Source organism: Rhinichthys klamathensis, unplaced genomic scaffold (assembly GCF_029890125.1).
Source record: "Rhinichthys klamathensis goyatoka isolate OS25496 unplaced genomic scaffold, OSU_Roscu_1.1 h1tg000352l_1, whole genome shotgun sequence".
In the NCBI taxonomy this organism is placed as follows: Eukaryota; Metazoa; Chordata; class Actinopteri; order Cypriniformes; family Leuciscidae; genus Rhinichthys; species Rhinichthys klamathensis.
Window position 1 is genome coordinate 827,501 of NW_026606863.1, and position 27,447 is coordinate 854,947.

A 27,447-nucleotide genomic window follows, 5' to 3' on the forward strand; every position below is an offset into this window, starting at 1 on the left:
TATTTAAACGCTTATAGAACAATTAATGCATGCGTGCAAATCAGTTTTTATGAAGCTGATGCATATAGATATATTAATGCATATAGAAACTTGGTGCTCAGGTTATTTAGAAAATGAACACTTACCTGAACGTGTAAAGATAAAATAAAAAGTGCATATTCTCAATTCTATTAGAAAAAAATTATTCATATAAACTCTGCTAAAAATATGCTGACTGCATATATAAACTATTGCTCGTTTTATATAGATTAATTACTATATATATATATATATATATATATATAGTAATATGCATTAGTGATTGGTGTATGTATGTATATATATATATATATATATATATATATATTAAATAAAAGTTCCATACATTGAAAGTTAATGGTATAAATTACCTATCTATCTATCTGTCTATCTATCTATCTGTCTATCTATCTATCTATCTATCTATCTATCTATCTATCTATCTATATATCTATCTATATATCTATCTATCTATCTAATGTACTTGTATGAAATATTAATGTTCAATGCACATGGAACTTTAATGCACGTTCTATGAATGTAGATTAGAACATGAATGATCAGTGCATAAAAAATTCATACTCCGCTTATTGGACATCAATGCTCAATTCTTATAGAAAATAGAGGATGAGTAAAAATAAAAACTGTTGCATATTTTATTTAGAACATTACCACTTTTACTAATACTATATACATATGCATTGAGCATTAATGGTCTATACATATTAAAATCTGTCTATTTACTATAATGTATAAATATTATATTTAATGCATAGGTAACCTTAATGCAAAATGCATGTAGAACATTAATTATGCATAAAAACATTCATACTTTTTTGCTTGTATAGCATTAATGCTCAATTTACTGTCTGCTTAATGCATAATATAATGTATAGACCATCTAATGCATGTATAACTTTAATGTTGACTGCGTTTAAAACGTGAATAATCAGTGTATAAGAACATTAATACTCAATGCATTGACCATTGCACATTATAGTAAGCATAAGCATGTAGAACAGCTTGCATTAACTGACTTATAATATCACTAATGTTCATTTCTGTGGGGTTGAGATGTGAAATGAATGAAGCCTGCATTAGTGATTGGTATCGGATTTGAAAGGCGTATACAAATGGAAGAATGTGTGTGTGTGTGTAGAAAGTATCTGAGAGATTTACCTGGCAACAGCGGCTCAGATGCACATTACACACTTACTCTGATGTTTGTCACACATGGTGAAATAGGACACAAGTGACAAACCATTAGGGGATCCAAAGGGCCCGAGACTTTCATCTGTTCTGTGTTTCAACCTGCCAGAAAGCCTTTTTACACGTTTCAAACATCCGCGGTGTCAGAGAATATCAGCTGATTATTGTGTTTCTGTTAAATATTGTATTTTTAGACAACCAGAAGGCTGTGCATGAGGTGTTGGTGGGCGTTTTGTCGGCTCGGCACCATTATGAGCTCCGGCAGGCCATCAGAGACACATGGCTGGGCTACATCACACATCACCCGCACTTCAGCACACGGTCGGTCCCGCACACATCATTACAACTCTGTTACACAATGATTTACTGTAGAAGATCAGTCTCAGCCTTACCTGTGTTTCACCCGTTTCAATTGAAACAGGCCCCGCCTTCCAAGGGGAGCCCAACAGACCAGCAAAATCCCATTCATTTTCTCCGTAGGATATTGATTTTCTGCGAGAGCGGGGCGATTATTTTTTTTTCCCCTAAAAAAATCTGTGATATTTTTTTTATTTTTTATTTATTTTTATTATAAACTCGATTTACGATTCGATTCCCCCTCTTCCATTTAAGACAAAATAACTGCGAACTGTAGGGGTGTAACGATACCCTTATGTCACGATTCATTCGATACATATCACGATACTGAACTCACGATATGATATTATTGCGATACTCCAAGACATATGGTAAAAGGTTAACAAAAAATGTACTGTTGATTAAAATGCTAAATTTGATATTACATTGTGGGTTTAAATGAATAGTTTTGGACTTGGTGCTGAAACCCAAGGACAATGGTGACACCAGAATAACAATATTCCTGATTCTGAAGCTGAAAATACAGAATAATTTTAGACAAATATGCTTGCACTCTGTCACTGACTAGATATATTTAAAATAAATGTAAGGAAACATAAGACATTTGGCATTATCAGGACCCACAAATATCCCCCACTGCATTATTATACACTATATTCAACAATGTATATATAGTAGTTTAATGTAGTACTGACACTAAAACTCTGTAAACTTGAATTTTTTCAATTTTTATTTTGGGGGAATTATCCTCGATACATATTGTTGCATTTTTGTATTGCGATATATTGTGGCACGATATATTGTTACACCCCTAGCGAACTGTAAATATATTTTAAAAATATATATTTATTCTATTTAAAGGTGCATTGCGCAACATTTCATGTTAAAAATACCCGTTTTTCTAACTCATACATGCTTAAACAATTGCCTGATGGGCTGAACGAGCCCTTCTCTGATCACTGCGATTGCCTCTATAATCCTGTACAGTAAAATAAATAAGAGGGATTCGGGACGGAGTTTGAGACTGGGCGTGACGTCATGCGCGTTCACGCTCACCTGGTTATGTCTGGCAGGTTTGTGTATTCGCCGCCATTCTCCGTATCAGCGAAGACAACTCGAGCGACACAACTTTAGTCAACTTTCGACAAAAGTAGAAGATGGATTCAGAGAGACCGGCTTGTAGTTCATTTCCAACCTCCACGCAAACTCCACGTAAGACAAAGAAAAGAAAACGTTTGTCTAGTGCCACCAAAAGGGCCAAATTGGAGTCAGACCGGCGTCGGAATAAGACGAGAGTCAACATCGGGAAGGCTTTCAACAAATGGAGAGATCTCCGGTCTGCTCTAGGGCTCAAACGGGATCCTCAGTTGGCTTTTACAAAGTAATAACTTATATTGTTCATGAACGTGTTTCCATAATAATACAATCATAAGTGGATACAGTAAACACAAAGAACAGTTCAACATGGAGATAGATGGAAACAAAAACAGAAGTTTTCTATTACCCCCGTTTTCCCCTCACACATAAGCATGGTTCGAATTACGTGGGAGCCAGTGGGAGCTGAGCTCCCATAGAGAGAGTATGAGCTCCCATGAAAGCAGTAAAATCCTACACCTGTGGGGGCTCTAAAAATCATCAGCACCATCATTTTAAATTACAAATAAAGCACGTTTTCCTTCAATAATCGAGGCATATTTGTTCACCCTTTCGCACGTACGTTCACAGCGGTGTGATTAGAACAGTCAGTGCATCACGTGATCAACTGCTAAATTCAAAAGTGCTTTCGCGCACTGGCTGCATGGTTGGCTGGCGCTGAGCCAGAGACAGATGCGCTCAATACACAATATATCACAACTATTCAGTGTTTTCAACCACATAATGTTTATTTTAGGTTTCAGACATTTAAATACACAAAAGTAGCTACTAGCAAAAAAATGATTTGGGGGGACGCTAGGTAGGCCTCCACCAATATTTTAGCGAACTCCTTTCAGGGTTTTCCTGCATGGAATTACGAGACAGCCGCCTCCGGCTCTCAACAAAACTCGGCCTGTGGCCATTCTCAAACCGTATAGTTGGCCGATAGTGCTGCGCGGGTCGGGCGAGTTAAATAATAAAAAAAATTAGCCTACATTCAAATTAATCGAGGATGGATGAAAGATAAATCATGGTAATGTGTTGATTTTAATAAAGACACGGAACTCTTATCATGGTAAAACGCAATGAGCGTCACTCTTTTACTTTCGTTTTCAACAACGTAATTCTCTTTAGAGAAAATCAATCAAGGAAAACATGTCAGGGCATTTACTACAGTTGTAATTTTTCAATGTAAATTATTTAATTTGATTGGTAACAGCCTACTGTCTTATTATTCTGATTTAATGTATTGATCAAATTAAGGAATATTTTAAAAGAAAGATGGAGCATAGGCTACATAAAATTAGAGGGGAAAATGCCCTATTTTAAAGGTAAAAAAATTATTCTGATAAGAGTGTTTGCCAACAGTGATGTAATGAAACATTGACAATTTAACTTTGAAGGGAGTAAAAAGCCTCTGTTAAGGATATTAAGGAAATGTAATTTTGGCCAAAGAATAACTTTTAATTTAAATAAAAAGTTAATTTTAAATCAGCCTACTTCAGTGTGATATTTTACCATATTATCATGCTTAACATTGAGAATTTGAAAAATTGTAATGATGATCAGATGCAGATCTAAATCAAAGAATATCATATGTTTGGGCGGTTGGATTATTTTTAACAGCAGATTCGGGTGACTCAAAGTGCAGCAGATTAATGAATTTATCTTTAAAATGTACAAAATTTTCTTCCTGGGGGGGCATGCCCCCAGACCCCCCTAGAGGTAACGAACTCCACCCAAATATTCTCTACACCTGTATTAAGAAACGTACGTTGAACTCAAAATAATGAAGTGCAGTATTTAGCTATTTATTTATCACATACACCACGCCTGCTCATGGGTTACTTTTTTTTCTTTCTTTAAAGAGACCCCCACAAAGATGAAATCATAATTCGAACCCTGCACATAAGTGTGTAATTTACTCAAATGCCTTTCCTTTCATATATTTAAAATGACTTGCAGATTTATAACTTTATTAGCTCTGAGGACATTATGACTGTAAACAAAAGATATGTGCGGCTGATGCTCCTTTGGTTATGAACAGCTCGTGCAAGCGTGCGTGTGTGTGTGTGTGTGTGTGTGTGTGTGTGTGGTCCATGAGCGTGCACACCTCTGGTTGCAGTTTCGCTTGTCGCCAGAGGGGGCGTAGTTCTGCAAAAACTCAGAGACTTGCGCAATGCACCTTTAATTAAAGTGCATCAACATAAACAAAATTGCAAAGGCAAACGCTTTCTCTAACTGAAAAGTCACTGTGCAGTGTGCAACAAAGATTGTTAAACATCTTAATTATTTATACTGTATTTGGATTGAGCTAATAAAACAACAAAAAACCTGAGGTAACTCTTAGTTGAATTGAACATGTAAACAGTAACACCGGTGGCACCCTGAAGGAAGATCTGGCGAATGCAAAATGTTTGTACGCTATACTGAAGAGGGGAGACAAAAAATCTAAAAAATCTATTTTTTTTTATATGAATTGATTTGACCTACCAACTCAACTCAATTTTTAAATCAAATCGATTTTTTTCCCAGCCCTATTTTCAGCCATAATGTCTAAACCATTCAAGATAGATTGACTACGAGGTTGTGAAACGAAAGTTTCTGCTCCTATAAAAGCCACAAGGTATGAAATCAACTGTGTTATTTGAGATCTTCTGGAGAAATACTTCACTACCCACAATTCTAAGCAAAACACTGGCGTCTCTGATTGGTCGAACTCGCGGTTACCATGGCGACGTTGGATCTGAAGTATAATATTTGTAGTTTATGTATTTATACCTTTGCCTTTTTTGCCATTAGGGTAAAATGTTATTTTGAGCAGGAAAATAATTTTAAGAGGAAATGAAACGTACATATGCCAGTGGTGCTGAAAAACGAAAGATATCGGACAACAAAAGAAAAGCTTCAGTCTACCAAAAGTGAAGTTACTCTGCGTGAAAGGGCGAGGCTTATTCCAACGTAAAACGCTGTATAATTGTATGTAGTTTTAATCAAATAAGTTTGGATTATTTCTATGTTGAGCTGCCTGTTCATGAAGCTGAAAGTGCACGTGATAAAATAATATACCATTGATGCAAACCAACAGGAATCCTCTCTTTTTATGCTCTATTATGTTTATGTTTTATGTGGGTAGGGCCCCATGTTAGTTATTGAAACCCCAAATGCTTAAGGCCGCCACTGATCAGGCTTTGTTATTGACTGAAAAATTGAGTGCTTGATCTGAGACCTTTATCGAACCTTATAAAAATCCTTAAAATATTCCACATTTAAACATCATTCCGACAAAAGCTCATTAGGTTTCTTCAAGCGTTGCCTCAGTTCTTCTGGATTTCGTCTGTCTGTTTCTTCATGTAATCCCAGACGGACTCGATGATGATGAGTTTAGATCATGCCGGCTGTTGTCAGACTCCTTGTGCATACAAAAATCTCACTGGATTATTACAGTTAATGGCAAAATGAATGTTTGGAAATGTAAACTGATATTTCCTGCAGCAAAAGATACAAATAACTGACTTAAAACCATTTGAACTAAAGAAAGTAGCTATTGAAACTATTGAAAATACTAACGTGCCTTAGACTTTTGCATTGTACTATATAATTATATCACAGGTTATAAAAAAAAATATTAAGCAGTACAACTGTTTCCATTTAGTGGAAACACTTTCCCTATTAGAGTGATTTCTGAAGGATCATGTGACACTGAAAACTGGAGTAATGATGCTGAAAATACAGCTTTGATCACAGGAATAAATTATATTTTAAAGTATATTTAAAATAGAAAACCATTATTTGAAATGTTAATATTATTTCACAATATTGCTGTTTTTTACTGTATTTTTGATCAAATAAATGCAGCCTTGATGAGCATAATAGACGTCTTTTAAAAACTTCCAAACTTTTGACTGGTTATGTATATATATATATATATATATAAAATGTTGTCACTAATTTGTAATTTTACAGTCTTACGATTATCATGACAGTTGTTTTTGCTGGAAAAAAATATTTAATTTATTCTTGTTTAATAATTGGTAATTATGTTTCTAAAAATGTGAATATGTAATTCTATTTATGTTTTCATTACTTAATTTGTAATTATGTTTTATAACCATGTGAGTATGCCTATTGGTTAATACAGTCAGTGAATGAAATACTTTACAAAAATGACGATTGAAAATCTGACTTGAATATTTTCTCTTTTTATTTGAAAATCGATGCAAAAGATCAGATAATAAATAACAAATAAACATTCAGTGTTCAAGACTGGTGTAAAGAGTACAGTGAAAACGTGAAAGTTTGTATTTTTTTGTTGTATTATTTTCATGTTATCTCTGTGAAGCTGCTTTGATACAATCTGTATTGTAAAAAAAGCGCTATATAAATAAAGGTGACTTGATTTGAAAGTCTCCAATCCCAATCTGACTCGAGTAAAAGTCTTATCCTCGCTTTCACAGACGAGGCTTGAGTCTAGTCTCAGTCTAAAATACACGTTTGATCTGTTTTAACTGAAAGTGTATCTTAAAATATATCAGTGCCACTGATTTGTCTCAAGATGCACACCAGTAATGTTGTTTTTTAATACACGTTTATAAAATGTCCTAACTGAACTAAAGCCTAATCCTGGTTTAATCTAAACTCTGTCTGTGAAACCGGTCCTTGGAGTATCTGAGTTTATCAGTACTGAAGTATTTTACTCTCAAAACCTGAGAGAAATGCCAGTGAAAACAAGAAACCTGTGTGAGGAGAGCAATGACACATTCATTTTCTAAAAACAAAACCTCAATATTGCAGTAAATCAAGGTCGACACAACAGCCTCTTAAACGCCTACAAAGACTTAGTTGAGCTCAAGTGCTCAGAAAGAGCAAAGTAAAGCAAAATCCTTCAAAAGGTCTCTTGGATATAACGGATAAAGAAGTCAAATTAAATAATCAAAGCCTAATTGCACTGGATATATGAAACACAACGACCTGCTAATGCACTCATTCACTTCAGTGGCCTTGTTGATGATTTTGGGTGAAATAAGTTTCCAGAAATAAACTGATGCAGAAAAAGTGAGTTGCCGTGCAAAATGAAATGAGTGAGAAAAGTATTGGAATAAAGAGTACGCAAAAATGCAGTCAAGTCGAGAATAAAAGTTGCTAATATATATTAAAAAGCCTCTGTAAAATAGCCAAAATAGCTATTATATTACATTTGACGTTACACCCTTAGTAGTGTTGCACTTGCTAGTCGGTGTCACAAATGAGTGATTTTACTACAGAATCATGTATTGATGTTTATTATTATATGTGAAAGGGTGATGGTGAAGTTCATCGTGGGCGAACATGGCTGTGCGGTCGCTCCAGAGGATCGTGAAGACCCGTATTCCTGCACACTTCTGAACCTCACAGAGACCGGTCAGTGCATCTGAGAAACCACACTCGTGTTCAATACTGCATGTTCCTGATTCAGAGCAGTTTCGGGAGGCTTTAATGGCACTTTGCTCCAGTTTGTACTTTAGCATTCTGCGTTTTCTGCCTCGTTTCCTCCCTTTGATTCTGTTCATTTCATAGAGCCTCTACACACACACACACACATGTACGCCTCGCAGGATGTGGCCTGAAATCATAGTGTGCACTTGGGTTCTCTTCTAAATAGTCAGCATGTTTTGGCTTCCAATAACGTTCTGCATTTTGATGATGTATATTCATGGTCAGTTCGAGGAAAATTGAAAAACAGGCTTTCTGCGAGTGTTAAAGTCACAAATTAAGGCCTTAAAATGGTCTTAGAACAGAGCAGAAAGTCATGGCGTTAAATGTTGCATTTCCTCAGTATTTTTGTCCTGTTTTCCAGTACAAATATCTAAACAAGTTTAAATTACAGGAGATACAAATGTAAAATTAAGTCTTGAAAAAGTTTATGCATAAAACAAGAACAAATATTTTTCAAAAGCTCTAAATTAAGCAGAATTAAGCAGAATCCACTGGCAGATATTTGTTCTTGTTTTAAGCATAAACACTTCATTTCATTTTGATCAATTTCACAAAAAAACAAGATTTTGTCATTTTACATCTGAAGTAAATGTATCTTGATATAGGAATCTGTAGTGAAAAAATGAGGAAAAACATCACTTTTTTGCAGTTTGATCAGAAGGAACAGTAATAATGATTTCCATATTTTAGTGGTTTTAAGCAAAACCAGTAAAATGAATTAAAAAGTAACAGATATTTGTTACTGACTCTGAAACTTTAAAGTGTTTCTCCTTAAAAAATGTACATTTAGAGAACATATTGATGTATTGTGTTCCCTCCAATTTATTTCTTAAATTTCCGTTACTTGGTCTTTAAGTCTTAAATTACCCTTCATAAAATCTGGACAAACTCAGAAAAATGACGAGTTCGAATTTTCGGAATGTTCACTTTTTCGAATTTGAAAGTGAAAATTCCGAAAAGTCAAACTTGTTATTTTTCCGTGGAACATGAAAGAGAATTTTAAAAGTAGCCACTTATGGATCGATATTCCTGTAGCTCAACCATTACAGCATGTATATTAATGATGATGGTGAATGTCAGAATGTTGACTGGATGTGATTGGTCAGTTGCAGTTGCAGTGGCAGATCGACTCTCAGGTGTGATTTTTACTCCGTTTTTACTGTGTTTTGAAGAGCGTGACGGTTTGAGAGTTTCAGAGCTGTGATTGGTTATGCGTTATGCTAATGTGTGAGAATATCCTGTGTGTCTAAAAGCTTTTCAACACATCTGTGCTCCTGCCTCTCGTCTGCGCCGTCTTTAATTGGCTTTGGTCTCAAGGACGAGGAAGCGGTGCGTCTGGAGCTGGAATGAGCGGCTCGTTTCTCCATAAACGACTGCGTTCTTCCAATTGATCTCCTGGGTAATAAATGGCCGCTTTCTAATTAAGCCGAGCAGCGAGTCTCTTAAAGTGCTGATGTGTGTATTATTCTGCAGCGGCGCGTGAACACACCTCCACATAAGGCTTTATCTTTAACCCTTCTTCTGCTTATTTGTTTAATTATTGGGCCATCACGTGATAAAATTAATGTGTTTCTGCATTTAATCAAAACTATTAAAAGACCAATTAAAGTATGAGAATTATGTTGTGAGCATAAAAGGTAAACGGATGATTTGTCAAGGTCTGTTCACTCATCAGCATCACTCATGCATTCATCAGGTGCATTCTGGGATGCTTTTATACGCTTATGAGGAGGAACATGTGTGATGCACACCTGATGATGCTTTTCACTACAACTCACACATTAAAAATGAACTAATACAAATATGAACCATAATAATAAATGAAAAGAAATAATAATTAAAAGTAATAAATATTATTAATTACCGGTATATTTTAATTTAAATAATTATTATATATTTTATTATTATTATCGTTGTTGTTACTACCAACAAAAATAATAATGCTAATTATAATATTGCTATTAATAGAGAAATTATTTAATTTTATAATATATAAATTATTATTACTATTAATATTTTATATTTTAATTTAAATGAATTTTATTATAATTAATAATAACAATAATTATTATTAACAGCTAAATTAATACAATTTATTATTATTAATATTAATAACAAAAACATCAATATTAATAATAGTAACATTTAAATACAAATATAAATGAATAATAGTACTATTATTACTTTTAGAGAAATTAGTAAAATTAAAATGTAATTGAATAATAAGTTATTATTATTATTATTAAATTATATTTTAATTAAAATCATTATTTAATAAAGATAACAATTATAGTATTGTACTAAAAATATATCCATTGATTATCAAATAAAACCATCATACTATTAATATTATTTGTATTATTATCAATGATTTAATTTTTCTAAGGAGTCGATAATTTCCTGCTGAAGTAATTCCAGGCGTTTCACCCTCGACTGATTCAGCTGATGTGTTTTCAGTGTCGGATGAGGAGATGTCCATCTTGAGTGTCCCTGAGGGCTCAGCGCTGGTGCCGTGTGACGTCTCTGCGCTCAGTCTGGACTTCAAGGTCCTTCACTCGGTGGTCATCACTCAGCTGGGCGTCTTTCCCAACGGCCCGAGACACGAGTTCACCGGGAACGTCACCGTCCGGCTGCTCCAGGTGGACCAAGAGGTACGAGCACAGTCAGTGTCACCTGAATATAACGCTGCGTTCAAGTTATCTCGTATAGATCGTGTTTACGAGTTGAGCGCACATGAACGCCACCACGATGTCGTAAATACCAGTGGGAAGTTTGTGATTTTCTTTAAGCCCTGATCTTCACGAGTTGTGTGCGAAACATGGCGGGATACCACAATACTTACAGGTATTTAGCAGTGATATTATCAGGCTTTTTTATTTACAGCGCAGTAAGCTAATTGCCTGCACAGAATATGATAGCATTATTATAATATAACAATGTAATATGTAACGATAAAGTTTGCAGGGGCTTCATAAATTATTTAAAAACATAAAGCAAAGCACACATGATGCACATTTTTTTGTTCTTCATTTTCTAGAACTAGAGTTTAAGAACCTTGCTGTATTTTTGTGTAATTAATTAAGAGAAAGTACAGCGCCATCTCACTCTGGCGAAAGTGAGTTGAACGCTCATAAACACGACTTCCCACCTCGTAAACACGACTTCCCACCTCGTAAACACGACTTCCCACCTCGTAACCTCGACTTCCCACCTCGTAAACACGACTTCCCACCTCGTAAACACGACTTCCCACCTCGTAAACACGACTTCCCACCTCGTAACCTCGACTTCCCACCTCGTAACCTCGACTTCCCACCTCGTAAACACGACTTCCCACCTCGTAACCTCGACTTCCCACCTCGTAACCTCGACTTCCCACCTCGTAAACACGACTTCCCACCTCGTAAACACGACTTCCCACCTCGCAAACACGACTTCCCACCTCGCAAACACGACTTCCCAACTTGTGAACACGACTTCCCACCTCGTAAACTCGACTTCCCACCTCACAAACACGACTTCCCAACTTGTGAACACGACTTCCCAACTTGTGAACACGACTTCCCACCTCGTAAACTCGACTTCCCACCTCGTAAACTCGACTTCCCACCTCGTAAACTCGACTTCCCACCTCGTAAACTCGACTTCCCACCTCACAAACACGACTTCCCAACTTGTGAACACGACTTCCCAACTTGTGAACACGACTTCCCACCTCGTAAACTCGACTTCCCACCTCGTAAACTCGACTTCCCACCTCGTAAACTCGACTTCCCACCTCGTAAACTCGACTTCCCACCTCGCAAACACGACTTCCCACCTCGTAAACACGACTTCCCACCTCGCAAACACGACTTCCCACCTCGTAAACACGACTTCCCACCTCGCAAACACGACTTCCCACCTCGTAAACACGACTTCCCACCTCGCAAACACGACTTCCCACCTCGTAAACACGACTTCCCACCTCGCAAACACGACTTCCCACCTCGCAAACACGACTTCCCAACTTGTGAACACGACTTCCCACCTCGTAAACTCGACTTCCCACCTCGCAAACACGACTTCCCAACTTGTGAACACGACTTCCCAACTTGTGAACACGACTTCCCACCTCGCAAACACGACTTCCCACCTCGCAAACACGACTTCCCAACTTGTGAACACGACTTCCCACCTCGTAAACTCGACTTCCCACCTCGCAAACACGACTTCCCACCTCGCAAACACGACTTCCCACCTCGCAAACACGACTTCCCACCTCGTTAACACGACTTCCCACCTCGCAAACACGACTTCCCACCTCGCAAACACGACTTCCCACCTCGCAAACACGACTTCCCAACTTGTGAACACGACTTCCCACCTCGTAAACTCGACTTCCCACCTCGTAAACACGACTTCCCACCTCGTAAACTCGACTTCCCACCTCGCAAACACGACTTCCCACCTCGCAAACACGACTTCCCAACTTGTGAACACGACTTCCCACCTCGTAAACTCGACTTCCCACCTCGCAAACACGACTTCCCACCTCGCAAACACGACTTCCCACCTCGCAAACACGACTTCCCACCTCGCAAACACGACTTCCCACCTCGCAAACACGACTTCCCAACTTGTGAACACGACTTCCCACCTCGTAAACTCGACTTCCCACCTCGTAAACACGACTTCCCACCTCGTAAACTCGACTTCCCACCTTGTAAGCACGACTCGTAAACTCGACTTTTCGTTTGAAAGCGCCTCTTTTTCTCTCTGTTTCGGCCTTCCGTCCGTCCACACTGAGATTAGGTTTTTATTAATGAAAACGAAGCTTTTTGAAAACGCTCTCCAATGTGGATACATCTGAAAATGCCGTTTTTGTGTTGTAGTGTGGCCTGTCAAAGCGGAGGTATTTAAAAACGATGACGTAAGTTTAGTCATGTGACGCATGTTGTACTAATAGATATTGATGTTTATACTGGTATTGTGCCTGTTATGTGCTGTTGACTTTCACACAGTTGCTAAAATATGTAACTTCACACACTCTTCACATCACAGTCCTGCACAGATGACAGAAAACTCACTCATGTTTGCTGTCCTGTGGTAAAACATGAGCAGTTTTAGCGTTTTAGACCAAACATGGTGAGTGAGTGCGACCCGAACGCTTCAGATGCGGAGATATTCTGATAAATAAAATTATCCTGCCAGAAGAATTGCGCAATAACTTTATTATTTATTTTTGTGGGGTTTTATGCATGCGCAGTGAAGGTGAATTTAGCGTTTTCAGGCGTTTTGGCCTGAAAACGCGAGTGTGGACGGAGAGCGTTTTTAAACGAAACGCCGTTTTCAAACGTATCCAGATTAATGTAGACGTAGCACTGCTTCTCAACTGGGACGCAATATCATTGTACAAATCAGAATAGCCCTGTGACCCATTTTTGCGTCTCGGTCCACCAGTTGCTGTAAAATATGCATAGAACAGTCATCTAGCATTAAACTCTTTTAGAAACTCGGATTGCACTTTGTAAAGTCACTCAATTAGTTCTTGCCACTGGAGGAACCGAAAATATCCTGCTGGCTTTTTAAGGTGAGTTTTCATCATTCCCCTCTAGACATTACTCATTTATTTGATAAATGTGCTCGAGATGTGCCGTGCAGCAGAAGTCAAAAGACGTATCGTTCATTCCGACAAGCTGGAGAGATAAATGCGTGAGGAGCAAATTCAATAAAGTCTTCTCTATCAGCGCGACTGGAATTGGACGCTTTGATTGTGAAGTCTCTCTGATCTCGCGTCGGACGAGCGAGAGGTCGACGGATCTGCGTGATGAAATAATTCCACAATTTAATACATTTCCACGCTTTGTCGAAGTCAACAGACTAACACAGGAGAGCCGCTGATGTGAGAACACGGATGATGAAAGGACAGGATTCAACAGTCGTATTAGAAGTGTGTTTTACCAATACGTCCAATAATGTGGTCCCATTAAAAATGATTACAGCTTGTTTTGAATTATTCATACATTTCCAGTTTTTTAAAGTCATTGGTTTGTTCTTGGCCTTTCTTGGCAATTACAGTTTAACTGTGGTATTAGTAATAAACCTTATAAATCACGGCTCCTCTTTGCTGTTGTTGGATCAAACGATGACATTGAGAGATTATAAATACAGCAGCTGCACTAATGGATTATAGTCCCTCAATATTGATGGTTATATTTGATATAATTATACTGGTCATATAATAATGGTTTGAGTTTGCGTACTGAGAAATTCAATTCAAACTGAGTTGTGGGTTTTTCAACTATTAACATTTTTATGTCCAGGGGTTTATTTTAAATAAAACTAAGAGATTTCAATCTTTAAATTTGTTTGTTATAGGAAGGTCACAGTAAAACTTTTTTTATCATGCCTTTTATCATTTGGGCAATTTCTGCTTGCAAAATGCTTTTTATTTTATTTTATTGTTTTTTTTTTTAACTTTCATCCAAGACCCAGATGTTCACTCTTAAAATATGAAAACCTATCATGATAATATTATTATATTTTAAAACATCATAATCTTGATTAAAAAATAAAGAGTAAGACTAACATTTCAAGATTTCCACGTGTGTGTATATATATATATACACACATCTTATAATTCACAGCTTCAATTATAATTTATAATTTTTGATAATGATAATTTTTATTTATTATGCTAAAAATCAGAGTTTCTTTCTGATCAGTTATCATAATCAATTATGTAAAAGGGTTATTTGCATGCATTTAAGGATATATAAAATAGCCTTAACTAGACAATTAAGTCCTAAAATGTCATTATTGCTGCATAATTTCTAAATTCATATGTGATGTGATGGCAATGACAAAATATGAACATATGAAAAATGTTAAATATGAACATCGATCATAAAAGTATATATTTTTTTTTTAATGTAACATGATCATCTTAAATAAAATAAAATATATATATGACGTACATGTTTGTTTGTTTATCTAAAAACTTTTTTTTGTATCAGTTAAATTATGCAAAAGTTTAAAAGTATTATTTATGTGCATTTAAAATAGCCTTAAGACAAAAAGCCTGCCATTATAATCTTAATGTTGTCACCGCCATGGGCTTTCACACTGAATGCATAACGTGTGATACGATGATGTGCCAGTCGCACCAGGAAAGAGGAAGAGGCTGTGAGACGTGTCGTCTGGAGACAGATGGAGATGAGCAGCAGAAATCACATGTTGACTCGTGTGTGTCAGTTTATTCAGAGAGTGTTGCCCTTTCAGCTGTGCAAATATGCTCTGTTTTTTCTTTGTGTGTGTGTGTGTGTGTGTGCGTATGCAGGAGGCGGTGGTGAGCGCTCGCTTCAGCACACTAAGTCCAGGATCACGTGTGGGTGGGATGTTTTACAAGCCCGTGGAGCAGTTCATTCTACCCAAGGTGACACGTTCAGTCATCATTCACACCGGAATCGGTAGAAAAACACCTACTTTAATGTCTCAGTTATGGATAATGATGATTTTATACAGGACTCCCTTGTAAAAGAGACTGTGTCTCAATGGGACATTTCCTGTTTAAAATATATATATATACACTCACCGGCCACTTTATTAGGTACACCTGTCCAACTGCTTGTTAACACTTAATTTCTAAGCAGCCAATCACATGGCGGCAACTCAGTGCATTTAGGCATGTAGACATGGTCAAGACAATCTCCTGCAGTTCAAACCGAGCATCAGTATGGGGAAGAAAGTTGATTTGAGTGACTTTGAACGTGGCATGATTGTTGGTGCCAGAAGGGCTGGTCTGAGTATTTCAGAAACTGCTAATCTACTGGGATTTTCACGCACAACCATCTCTAGGGTTTACAGAGAATGGTCCGAAAAAGAAAAAACATCCAGTGAGCGGCAGTTCTGTGGGCGGAAATGCCTTGTTGATGCCAGAGGTCAGAGGAGAATGGCCAGACTGGTTCGAGCTGATAGAAGGGCAACAGTGACTGAAATAACCACTCGTTACAACCGAGGTATGCAGCAAAGCATTTGTGAAGCCACAACACGCACAACCTTGAGGCGGATGGGCTACAACAGCAGAAGACTCCACCGGGTACCACTCATCTCCACTACAAATAGGAAAAAGAGGCTACAATTTGCAAGAGCTCACCAAAATTGAACAGTTGAAGACTGGAAAAATGTTGCCTGGTCTGATGAGTCTCGATTTCTGTTGAGACATTCAGATGTTAGAGTCAGAATTTGGCGTAAACAGAATGAGAACATGGAACCATAATGCCTTGTTACCACTGTGCAGGCTGGTGGTGGTGGTGTAATGGTGTGGGGGATGTTTTCCTGGCACACTTTAGGCCCCTTAGTGCCAATTGGGCATCGTTTAAATGCCACGGCCTACCTGAGCATTGTTTCTGACCATGTCCATCCCTTTATGGCCACCATGTACCCATCCTCTGATGGCTACTTCCACCATGTCACAAAGCTCTAATCATTTCAAATTGGTTTCTTGAACATGACATTGAGTTCACTGTACTAAAATGGCCTCCACAGTCACCAGATCTCAACCCAATAGAGCATCTTTGGGATGTGGTGGAACGGGAGATTCGCATCATGGATGTGCAGCCGACAAATCTGCGGCAACTGTGTGATGCCATCATGTCAATATGGACCAAACTCCCTGAGGAATGCTTCCAGCACCTTGTTGAATCTATGCCACGAAGAATTGAGGCAGTTCTGAAGGCAAAAGGGGGTCCAACCCGTTACTAGCATGGGGTACCTAATAAAGTGGCCGGTGAGTATATATATATAATGTACATCCATCAAAATAATAGCTTGTATCAATGGACAGGATGTACATTACACAGCGATTACATTAAAGAAGTGTCTCAAATACATTCATGAGCATCATTATACAGTGATTCTGTGACCTCAGAGTGTTACTGACCAATCAGAATCAAGCATTTCTGAATTCTGATGAGTTAATGGCTCTCTTTACATTTGCTTTTCTAGGCACACTGCAAAAATGCTTTTCTTACTCAGTATTTTTGTCTTGTTTCTAGTCCAAATATCTAAAGATTCTTAAATCAGGATGCATTTACTAGATGAGTAAGATGACATAAGATATTATGTCTTGTTTTCCGGGGGAATTACTCAAAATGAAGTGAGTTATTGCTTAAAACAAGCTAAATTATCTGCCAATGCGGTAAGAAAAATAATCTTAATTCAAACAGAAACAGGATTATTTTTCTAACCCCATTGGCAGATAATTTTGCTTGTTTTAAGCAAAAACTCACTTAATTTTTATTTATATCCCCAGAAATCATAATATCCTATGGCATTTTCCTACTTTAGTAAATGCATCTTGATTTAAGACTTTTTTGATATGTGGACTGGAAACAAGACAAAAATATTAAGTAAGAAAAGCATTTTTCTCAGTGCACTTTCAATTCCAGAGCTTTGTTAATGTTTCCCAATAATTAAAGTTGCCACAGTCATTGAATACTTTGCATGTGCTTCACTTTATTTGTACCATTTAGTTTTATTAGTTAATTGTTATTTATCTATATATCTTATTTAGAATTTGAAAGATAATGAAGATATTGTTTGATAAGTGAGATCTCTGATTGTGGTCCTTGGAAACACATAAAGTAGTGCTTGAGAAGCTGATAATGTAACTCGTGCTAGAGAAAGTGTTTTCTGTGAATGATCTGTTAGGGAATCTACCGTTAAAGATATGATGATTCAAAAAGACCAGGGCCCGTATCCCTAAAGATTCTGAGAATCCTCTCAGAGAGCTCCTAACTTAACCTAAAAATTCCTTGCCAGGAGTTTTAGCTTAGAAGTGATTCCAGAACATTTTCAGTGAACTCTGAGCAAGGAATGGATGGAAAATCCTATCTTAGTGAGGAGGTGTGGTTGACCCCGTTGCTAGGTATGAGTCATCATTTCAAAAGCCGTGATTGGTTGATCCTACAAGTTTGATGAAAATGAACTTTTGGTGATAATGAGCAAAGGATGTACCCTCAAATCAATAAACATAATTATACACTCTAATCTTATGCAGACTGTAATTGTAAATAATATTTCACATTCAAGAAAATATCTGGAAAATGAATAGTAAGCTGTAGGGGTTATAGCCTAACATTAGAATCTAAAATATGTGAAAACTTAAGCTCATTACACCCTGTTCAAATAATGATTCGTGTCTTATTTGCTCATATTAATATCCTAGCCGGCATATTTTGTACTTTCACTCCCATATGGACCCCATTGAAAACAAGATGGCCTATCTCAAGGGGCTGTCCTTAATGAAGTAGAAATTGCAACGTTACAACTCAGTGTGGTCTTAACGAGGGTAACACGGCTCAGCTTTTATCAATGTCTGTGATTGCTGGCTGGTCTATTTATGAAGGCTTGTTAACAAATATCCTACAACTCCTTGAACTCCTAAGCCACTAAAAGTCCTCTTCCCTGCTCTTAGCAGATCTCGCCTTAGGAGCCCCTTTAAGCGCTAAGAATCTTGAGGAATAGCTTTTATATTAACTGGGATTTTCGTGTCACTTTTAGGGGAAATTCTAAGAAAACGTCATGACTCTGAGAATTTTCTTAGAATTTGGCCGCTAGGAGCCACTTTTTGCACAAAAATTCAGGACCCGTATTCGTAAAGAATCTTAATGCAAAGAGTCGCTCCTAGAGACACAATTCTAAGAAAAGTCTTAGAAATGTGGGCGTTTACTCTTAAAATTAAAGAAAAAATCCTAGTAAAGAAAAAAGTAATTCAGAAAGCATCTTAACCCTTAAAAGAGGTCTTAAGGTCAAAATTGTTAGGAGTACGGACGAGGACTTTTAAGAGGCTTAAGAGTTTCTTTAGCAGAGGAGAAAATGACAGAACGACGAAGAGGGAGAAGAAATGTGTTGCAGACCATGGATGACAGTGAGTTAATAAGACGCTATAGATCGACACCCAGCCTGAATGTTCCTTTAAGGATGGCCTTGTGTTCATCCACTAACTGGGCTAACAGTAAACACTGTTCCTCTGTCCAGTCGGGCTTTCTCGTCCTTCTAGGTTTTGATTCCATGTTTGTTACATTAAAACCAACATTCAAACCACCGCTTAAATAGACATGCCAGCAATCGGTGTAATTGGAAAGAGTGGAACAATTTTTATCATTCTAAGCCAATCAAACACCTTATAGGAAATGAACAGCATGGTAAATAAAATAAAAAGGATTTATATACACATATATAATGTGTGTGTGTGTGTGTGTGTGTGTGTGTGTGTGTGTGTGTGTGTGTGTGTGTGTGTGTGTGTGTGTGAGAACGGTCAAATAGGAAAAATTACGCATGTAATTTCAAAGTGAAGGCTTAGAATAGACCCTATACTTAAAATCACTCTTTTTTTTCCTTCTTGGACAACCAACCAATCACAGTCTTCAAAAGATTGTGTCACACATAGCAACGGGGTCAGCCCCGCCTCCTCACTAAGATGCACGTTTTTGTCTTTTCCTTACTCAGAGTTGCTCTCAGATCGGTCCCGAATCGCTCTTAAGCGAAGACTCCTACGTAAAAGTTTTTAAGCTAAATTAAGAGTTTTCTGAGAGGATTCTTAGAATCTTTATGATTATGAATACGGGCCCAGGCGTTAGAAGTGCAGTCAGTTTAAGACGAGAGTCAGAATTATAATAAATTGAAGAGAATTTTTACTGAAGATAGTTTGCAGTTTCATCAGCAGAAGTCGGCTTTAAGACTCACGAGGAGTTCGTAGGCCGCTCTGTTACAGTTGCAAAGATCACAGCACTTGCACCCTTTTTATGTAAGCAATAAGGTACGAGAGGCTGTGCTGTATCGTGAATAAGTAACGGCTGGAGGGCGTTGTTAGGCACGACGCGAAGCGGAGTGCCTGCAACCCCTTCAGCCGTTACTTATTCACGATACAGCACTTGCCTCGAGTACCTTATTGCTTTTATAAAACGGTTGCCACACAATAAAAATATTAAAGCCGAAAAATATGTATCTATGCAACTTTCATGAAGTAAAATCACTAAAAGCCTGCCTTCCGCTGGAAAAAATAGTCCCGGAACGTGAACAGCAACAGAAGTTACATATATTATTTCGCCAATAGATGGCGGCAAAGACTGTCTTTATGAGTGAGTGAGTGAGTGAGTCTGTAGAGAAGGCTTTTGAAAGGACTCGAACTTGTGATCACGGAGAAGACAGACGCAACTGACAGATGACTAACGTTATGCACGGAAAACCCCATGACTGTTAAAAGGACAAAATATGCAGCGGACATTCAAACGCATTTTTTTATTATGAATATAGGACTGACCTGAAGGAAAATGCTACGTCTACTGTAAATGCAGGTACACTCGCTTACTCGATCTCTCACAATGCTCTGCTCTAGCTTTAAATGAACAATATCAATGAGATGAAACATCTGTTTAAGTTGCTAAGAGTGGTTGCTAGGGGTGTTGTGTAGTGATACATAGAACCGTTGGGTGAAGCGGTCATAGCCGTGTTTTATCGTGAATAAAGCACAGCTATTGACCAATCAGAATCAAGGATTGGAACTAACCGATTTATAAATAAGTTATATTCACTCTTGTGTTCGTCCAACAGCCTTTCATAAAAGTGAGGGATCTCAATTTGGATAGTGACTTAGCCAATGTGTCACTTTGTTTCTCTGCCGTCAAGTCTATTATTTTTTACGTTTACCATTATGATCACACTGCAGGGTGGCCGCGGGTAATTAAATAGTCTTAAAATGTCTTAAAGTAAAAGGCCTTTAAAAGTATTAAAATGTCTTAAATTCAGATTCGATGGGTCTTCAATATTTCTGGTCACATTACCGCTAAAATTACTCCAGTCTGACGGACCCAATGTCCATCAGATAACCAGCGAAGCATCGAAACGCCTGAATGATTCTGATTTTATTACATAAACAGTGATTGATAATGATAATGTATTTCTGGTAACGCTTTTGAGACTCGCACCGCCTTTCTCTGTGAGATTTTATAGTTAGAAATCAAAACAAACGAGCATAACAGCACACATAAGAAAACTCACAGAAGTAACATACTGAGGTATGAATGTTGAGTTTATAACATATGACATAGTTAAGTAACATAACATGACGGGAGCTATTTTGCTGAATATTCTCACGACTGCAAATGTAACATTGATTTTAGTTCAATAAACAAGTAGTTGATATTAAATTACTTCAATTACTTAGGTTAAATATTACATATACGTATGTAATATAATGTGTATTTCCATCACAGGTTTGGTCTTAAATTTCATTCAAAGTGGCATTAAAAAGATCTTAAAAAGTCTTGAATTGAACTGGTTTGTATCTGTAGACACCCTGCACTGGGAACTTCTATAACGAAGTAAAATCTCATAAACAAGAGTTTGAGAATGACTCTGAGAAGTCATTCAACTCATTTGATATTTCGAAGCAGAAATATTGATTAATACCTTGATTATAATCACTTATTAGATATACTTTGAGGCATCAGTGGATTGGCTCTCTTCTGGTGTCAGTGTCTCTGGTCTTCATCTGCAGGGTTTTGAGGGAACGCTCCTGTGGGAAGCTCAGGATTCGTCCGGTCTGATGTCTGTCAACACTTCAGCGGTTCGTCTGAATAACGGCGGAGGCGTTCTCAAGTTTGGATCTGTGAGAGCAACAGCTTCTTTCATTTGAATGTATTATAGTAGAACGTGCACTGCAAAAATGCTTTTCTTACTTAGTATTTTTGTCTTGTTTCCAGTCCAAATATCAAAAGATTCTTAAATTAAGATGCATTTACTAGATGAGTAAAATACCATAAGATATTATGTCTTGTTTTCTGGGGGATTTAATCCAAATTAAAGGGATAGTTCACTTTGAAATTAATTTTTGATATGTTTTAGCGTACCTCAAGGGCATCCAAGATGTAGGTGTGATTGTTTCCGCTGTAGTTTCAATTTTGATATTTTTAGGTCAAACCGTTCTTGTCTGTCAGTCATATAATGCAGGTCTATGGTCACCACCTCAAAGAGCATGCACAGAGAAGTCCAAATTAAACATGATTTAATGACTCGTAAATGTAAGTACACATTGATGGCCTAAGACACGAAACGAGCGGTTTGTGTGAGAAAACGAACAGTATTTATATCGTTTTTACCTCTTGTAAACACAGCCACGTCCAAGTGATCTGAGGGCGCCGGCGCTTCGGTCTGCGCAAGCGCTGCAAGTGATCTCTCGCGCGTGTACGTCACTCATTGTTTACACAGAGATTTCGGAAGTGTTACCTTTCACTGTGAAGATCTAAACATATTTAGATATACAGGAAATCGCAATGTAAGACGATTTCGATATATCAACAGACAACGTTGAATTATTTTTATTTATTTTTTCTTCTGAAGAGATCCCTTCCAGCGCTTGCGCAGACCGAAGCGCCGGCGCCCTCAGATCACTTGGACGTGGCTGTGTTTACAAGAGGTAAAAACGATATAAATACTGTTCGTTTTCTCACACAAACCGCTCGTTTCGTGTCTTAGGCCATCAATGTGTACTTACATTTACGAGTCATTAACTCATGTTTAATCTGGACTTCTCTGTGCATGCTCTTTGAGGTGGTGACCATAGACCTGCATTATATGACTGACAGACAAGAACGGTTTGACCTAAAAATATCAAAATTGAAACTACTGCGGAAACAAAGACACCTACATCTTGGATGCCCTTGAGGTAAGCTAAAACACACCAAAAATTTATTTCAAAGTGAACTATCCCTTTAAGTGAGTTGTTGCTTAAAACAAGCTAAATTATCTGCCAATGGAGTAAGATTATTTTTCTTACTCCATTGGCAGATAATTTTGCTTGTTTTAAGCAAAAACTCACCTAGTTTTTATTTATTTCCCCAGAAAACAAGACACACCGGTAATATCTTATGGCATTTTACTACTTAAGTAAATGCATCCTGATTTAAGACTTTTTTGATATTTGGACTGGAAACCAGACAAAAATACTAAGTAAGAAAAGCATTTTTTGCAGTCCAAAAACTTGTCACTGAAATGCAGAGCGGTTCCGGAGGGTTTTATTGGCTCAGATCAGGAGGTTTTGTAGATGTGGCACGAGTCCATCCTTCAATCCCAGAGTTTTCTTCCCATCAGGATGAGGTTATGTTGTGTTTCCTCAGGTTGAAGATGGCACGTTGCCTCACAGGAGCGCTCTGGGCTTCCCGGGTCTGGCTGGAGGATTCATGTTTTCAGTGTACGGTACGTTGAGGAGAATTATGTAGTGTTTGTGTTTGGTGTCATTCAGCCTTGTGCTTTCATGATCAATCACTGAATGGATTGGGATGTAGGAGAACTTTAGCAGCTTCGGTAAGATTATCGAAAGAAGTCTCATCAATTCTGCATTTATTTGATCAAAAATACAGTAAAAAATTTGAAATATTATTACAATTTAAAATAAACCTTTTCTATGTGAATATATAGTAAAGTGTAATTTATTCCTGTGATCAAAGCTGAATTTTCAGCATCATTACTCCAGTCTTCAGTGTCACATGATCCTTCAGAAATCATTATAATATGATTTGACGCTCAAGAAACATTTATGATTATTATCAATGTTGAAAACTGTTGTGCTGCTTCATATTTTTGTGGAAACTGATTTTTTTTTAAATACCGTAATAACATTTTTCAGATGTGGAGGTGTTGTCTGAGCTGTTGCGTGGGCGAGCGGGACGGCAGCGGAGTCGAGTGGATCAGCTGAAACACGAGGACGAAGCCCTGCGGGACGAGAGCCTCAGACACGGAGACATGGTGTTCGTGGACGTGGTGGACACCTACAGGAACGTGCCTTTAAAACTGCTGCAGTTTTATAAGTGGTTAGTGCATTACCCAATCACCTCCCAGACCTCGCTCTCCAGGTATAGATTTGCATATTTGCCCGAAATTATAGTAAGTCCACCTGTAGTCAATCATTTTATCCCTTAACCCTCTAGGCGCCACGGTCGAGTTTACTCGACAAGATGCGGCACTGAATAAAACGGCCGATTTTGTCAAATTGGGTGTAAAATTTCGTTCGACCTCCCCTCCACTGGATGGCAGACATGTCATACTTCATCCCCGACTCAAAAAAACATCATGCTTCTATACAAAATGTTCGAGTTAGAGCACATTGAATCAGTGTGATCAAAAGCGGAGCTAGTGTGCGAGTGAGCCATGTTATCAGAGCCTCTCCGCAATCGCGGCGACAGTATTGTGGTGGAGACTTTGTCTAATACCACTGGGTATGTTAGACGAGGTCGAGGTATCCATAGGACAGTTAGGGGGCGACGTGGAGGCAGGGTGAGGAGTCGCAATGACAATGACAGTAGTCCGAGCTGTGCACACTCGATCTGGCCGCGCTGCTCGTATCATCTCACTCATGATCTGTGCGAGTGAGCGTTTGAACTAAACAGGTCTTGTCTACTTGTGTTTGTATGTCATATGAATAATATATATGTGCCCCATACATGGAATCAGAGTGCCTACTGTATTTAGTAAATGGAAAATCTCTACAGCAAAAGGCCAACCGCTACATGCATTCGGTTTGTTTCTACCATTTATTAGTAATGATTTACACAGTTTGTTTACTACTTACTATATACCTGAGCATTTAGTATTGTGCAATATAGCATACAGAAGGTGATGGACATTTTGGGGGGAAAGAAGTGCTGCATTTTATCATTTAAACGTGACTTTTCATGAAAATTCTATAATCCAAGATTGCCGCCACCATATGACGTCATAATATGCTAATTAGATGGGAAAATGTAATCCCTGCATAAACTTTAGGTCATCCTTAATATTTCTCTAATTTACAGAAAGTCTCTATCTTTTATCACTTTTAAGATATAGCCTTTTGAATTTAAGATGTCAAAATCGAACGTTTTAGGAAAAAACCTCTGGCGCCTAAAGGGTTAAAACTCATATTTGATCACCAAAATGACATATAAGCGTTTATTCCTCCAAAATTAAATGTCTTTATGGCTTAAAATATCTTGAATGTATGTAACTCGACACCCTTGCCTCATTTAGTATATGCGGTTCTATGAATATGCAAATGAGCCCCGCCTCCACTCACTCACTCACTCAGCTCAGAGATCCACTGGTTGACGATCACACGTTGATCTGATTGGTTACAAGGTTGTTTGTGACGTCAGAAACACCAGCGATTTCAAACCGTGTTTTTGAGACTGTCTTTGGTTCACTGCCGTTTTAAGCAGAAAATACTCGACTTATGAATTTAAGCATATTAAAAACACCACATAGACACATAAACAACATTAAACGCTGGATTTTCCTTGTGTTTATCAGTCAGTCAGTAATAGGTTATTATGGTAACTGACATCCTCGGGTTTTCTGGCTGTCGTCTTGTATTGTGAGTCTTCTCCAGTAAAGCAGATCTGCAGAGTTCAGGGGTTTTCATTAAGTGTGTAATTCCCGCTCGCACAGGTCGGTGGGAAACGCTGACTTCAAGCTGCTTCTCAAGACTGATGATGATTGTTATATCGACGTGGACGCCGTCCTGCTGAAGACGGAGCGCCTCACACACACCATCACACACACCAGCCTGTGGTGGGGCAAGTGAGTGAGCCGAACACTTTCTCTTCGCAAATCAGATTCAACATAATTCATTAGAATAGATGTTATGCAAAGACTTTATAGAGAGCAGAATGAGTCAGGTTAGAGTTATAGATTAGTCTTAAAAGATTGATATAAAATTAGAAATCAGGATTCTTTGATGAATGGAGGGTTCAAAAGAACAGCATTTATCTGAAATAGAAAGCTTTTATAACATTACACACTACCGTTCAAAAGTTTGGAGTCACTAAGATTTTTTTTTTTGGAGGGGGATAAAAAAAATCAATACTGTTATTCAGCAAGGATCAATTATATTGATCAAAAGTTACAGTAAATACATTTATAATGTACTAAATAAATGAAATATAACTTTCTATTCATCAAAGAAACTGTTTTCAACATTGATAATAATCATAACTGTTTCTTGAGCATCAGATCATCATATTAGAGTGATTTCTGAAGGATCATGTGACACTGAAGACTGGAGTAATGATGCTGAAAATTCAGCTTTGATCACAGGAATAAATTACACTTTACTGTATATTCACACAGAAAACAGCTATTTTAATTTGTCATAATATTGAACAATATTGCTGTTTTTTTGTTTTTTTAATCAAATAAATGCAGCCTTGGTGGGCAGAAGAGACTTCTTTTTAAAAACATTCAAAATTTTACTGATCCCAAACTTTTGAACGGCAGTGTATATTTATTAATTACGTTAATAATTAATACTTTTATTCAGCAAGGATGCATTAAATTGATCAAAAGTGACAGTAAAGACATGTATAATGTTACAAAAGATCTGTGTGTGTGTGAGATATTACTGTGTGTGTGTGTGTGAGAGAGATATTACTGTGTGTGAGAGAGAGATATTACTGTGTGTGTGAGAGAGAGATATTACTGTGTGTGTGAGATATTATTGAGTTGTGTCAGTGTGCGTGTGTGTGTGAGTGAGTGTGAGATATTACTGAGTTGTGTCAGTGTGCATGTGTGTGTGTGTGAGTGAGTGTGAGTTATTACTGAGTTGTGTCAGTGTGCGTGTGTGTGTGAGTGAGTGTGAGATATTACTGAGCTGTGCGCGCGTGAGTGAGTGTGAGATATTGAGTTGTGTCAGTGTGCACGCGTGTGTGAGTGAGTGTGAGATATTACTGAGTTGTGTCAGTGTGTGTGTGCGCGCGCGCGTGTGTGTGAGTGAGTGTGAGATATTACTGAGTTGTGTCTGTGTGTGTGTGTGTGTGTGTGTGTGAGTGAGTGTGAGATATTACTGAGTTGTGTGTGTGTGCGCGCGCGTGTGTGTGAGTGTGAGATATTACTGAGTTGTGTCAGTGTTCGTGTGTGCGTGCGCGTGTGTGTGTGAGTGAGTGTGAGATATTACTGAGTTGTGTCAGTGTGCGTGTGTGTGTGAGTGTGAGATATTACTGAGCTGTGCGCGCGCGTGAGTGTGTGTGAGATATTGAGTTGTGTCAGTGTGCACGCGTGTGTGAGTGAGTGTGAGATATTACTGAGTTGTGTCAGTGTGTGTGTGAGTGAGTGTGAGATATTACTGAGTTGTGTGTGTGTGTGTGTGTGTGAGTGAGTGTGAGATATTACTGAGTTGTGTGTGTGTGCGTGCGCGTGTGTGTGAGTGTGAGATATTACTGAGTTGTGTCAGTGTTCGTG

The 27,447-nt window shown here is 37.9% G+C and overlaps 1 protein-coding gene and 1 long non-coding RNA gene across 3 annotated transcripts in view; both read left to right on the forward strand.

Moving 5' to 3' along the window:
* The window catches only part of b3galnt2 (beta-1,3-N-acetylgalactosaminyltransferase 2), a 34,793-nt gene that overhangs the window by 367 nt on the left and 6,979 nt on the right, over window positions 1-27,447 (forward strand). Inside the window, exons 2-9 of one of the 2 annotated variants that reach the window (XM_056232660.1) lie at window positions 1,422-1,548; window positions 8,018-8,118; window positions 10,651-10,844; window positions 15,515-15,610; window positions 21,737-21,847; window positions 23,355-23,433; window positions 23,864-24,047; window positions 25,660-25,791. In XM_056232660.1, coding sequence (XP_056088635.1) covers window positions 1,422-1,548; window positions 8,018-8,118; window positions 10,651-10,844; window positions 15,515-15,610; window positions 21,737-21,847; window positions 23,355-23,433; window positions 23,864-24,047; window positions 25,660-25,791 — 1,024 coding nt within the window. The remainder of the gene's footprint in view (window positions 1-1,421; window positions 1,549-8,017; window positions 8,119-10,650; window positions 10,845-15,514; window positions 15,611-21,736; window positions 21,848-23,354; window positions 23,434-23,863; window positions 24,048-25,659; window positions 25,792-27,447) is intronic. The other variant, XM_056232661.1, reaches the window with a different exon arrangement.
* On the forward strand, window positions 4,630-4,905 carry LOC130068995 (uncharacterized). The gene is made up of 2 exons (XR_008803729.1): window positions 4,630-4,788; window positions 4,823-4,905. It is a non-coding gene; the product is annotated as an uncharacterized LOC130068995 (long non-coding RNA).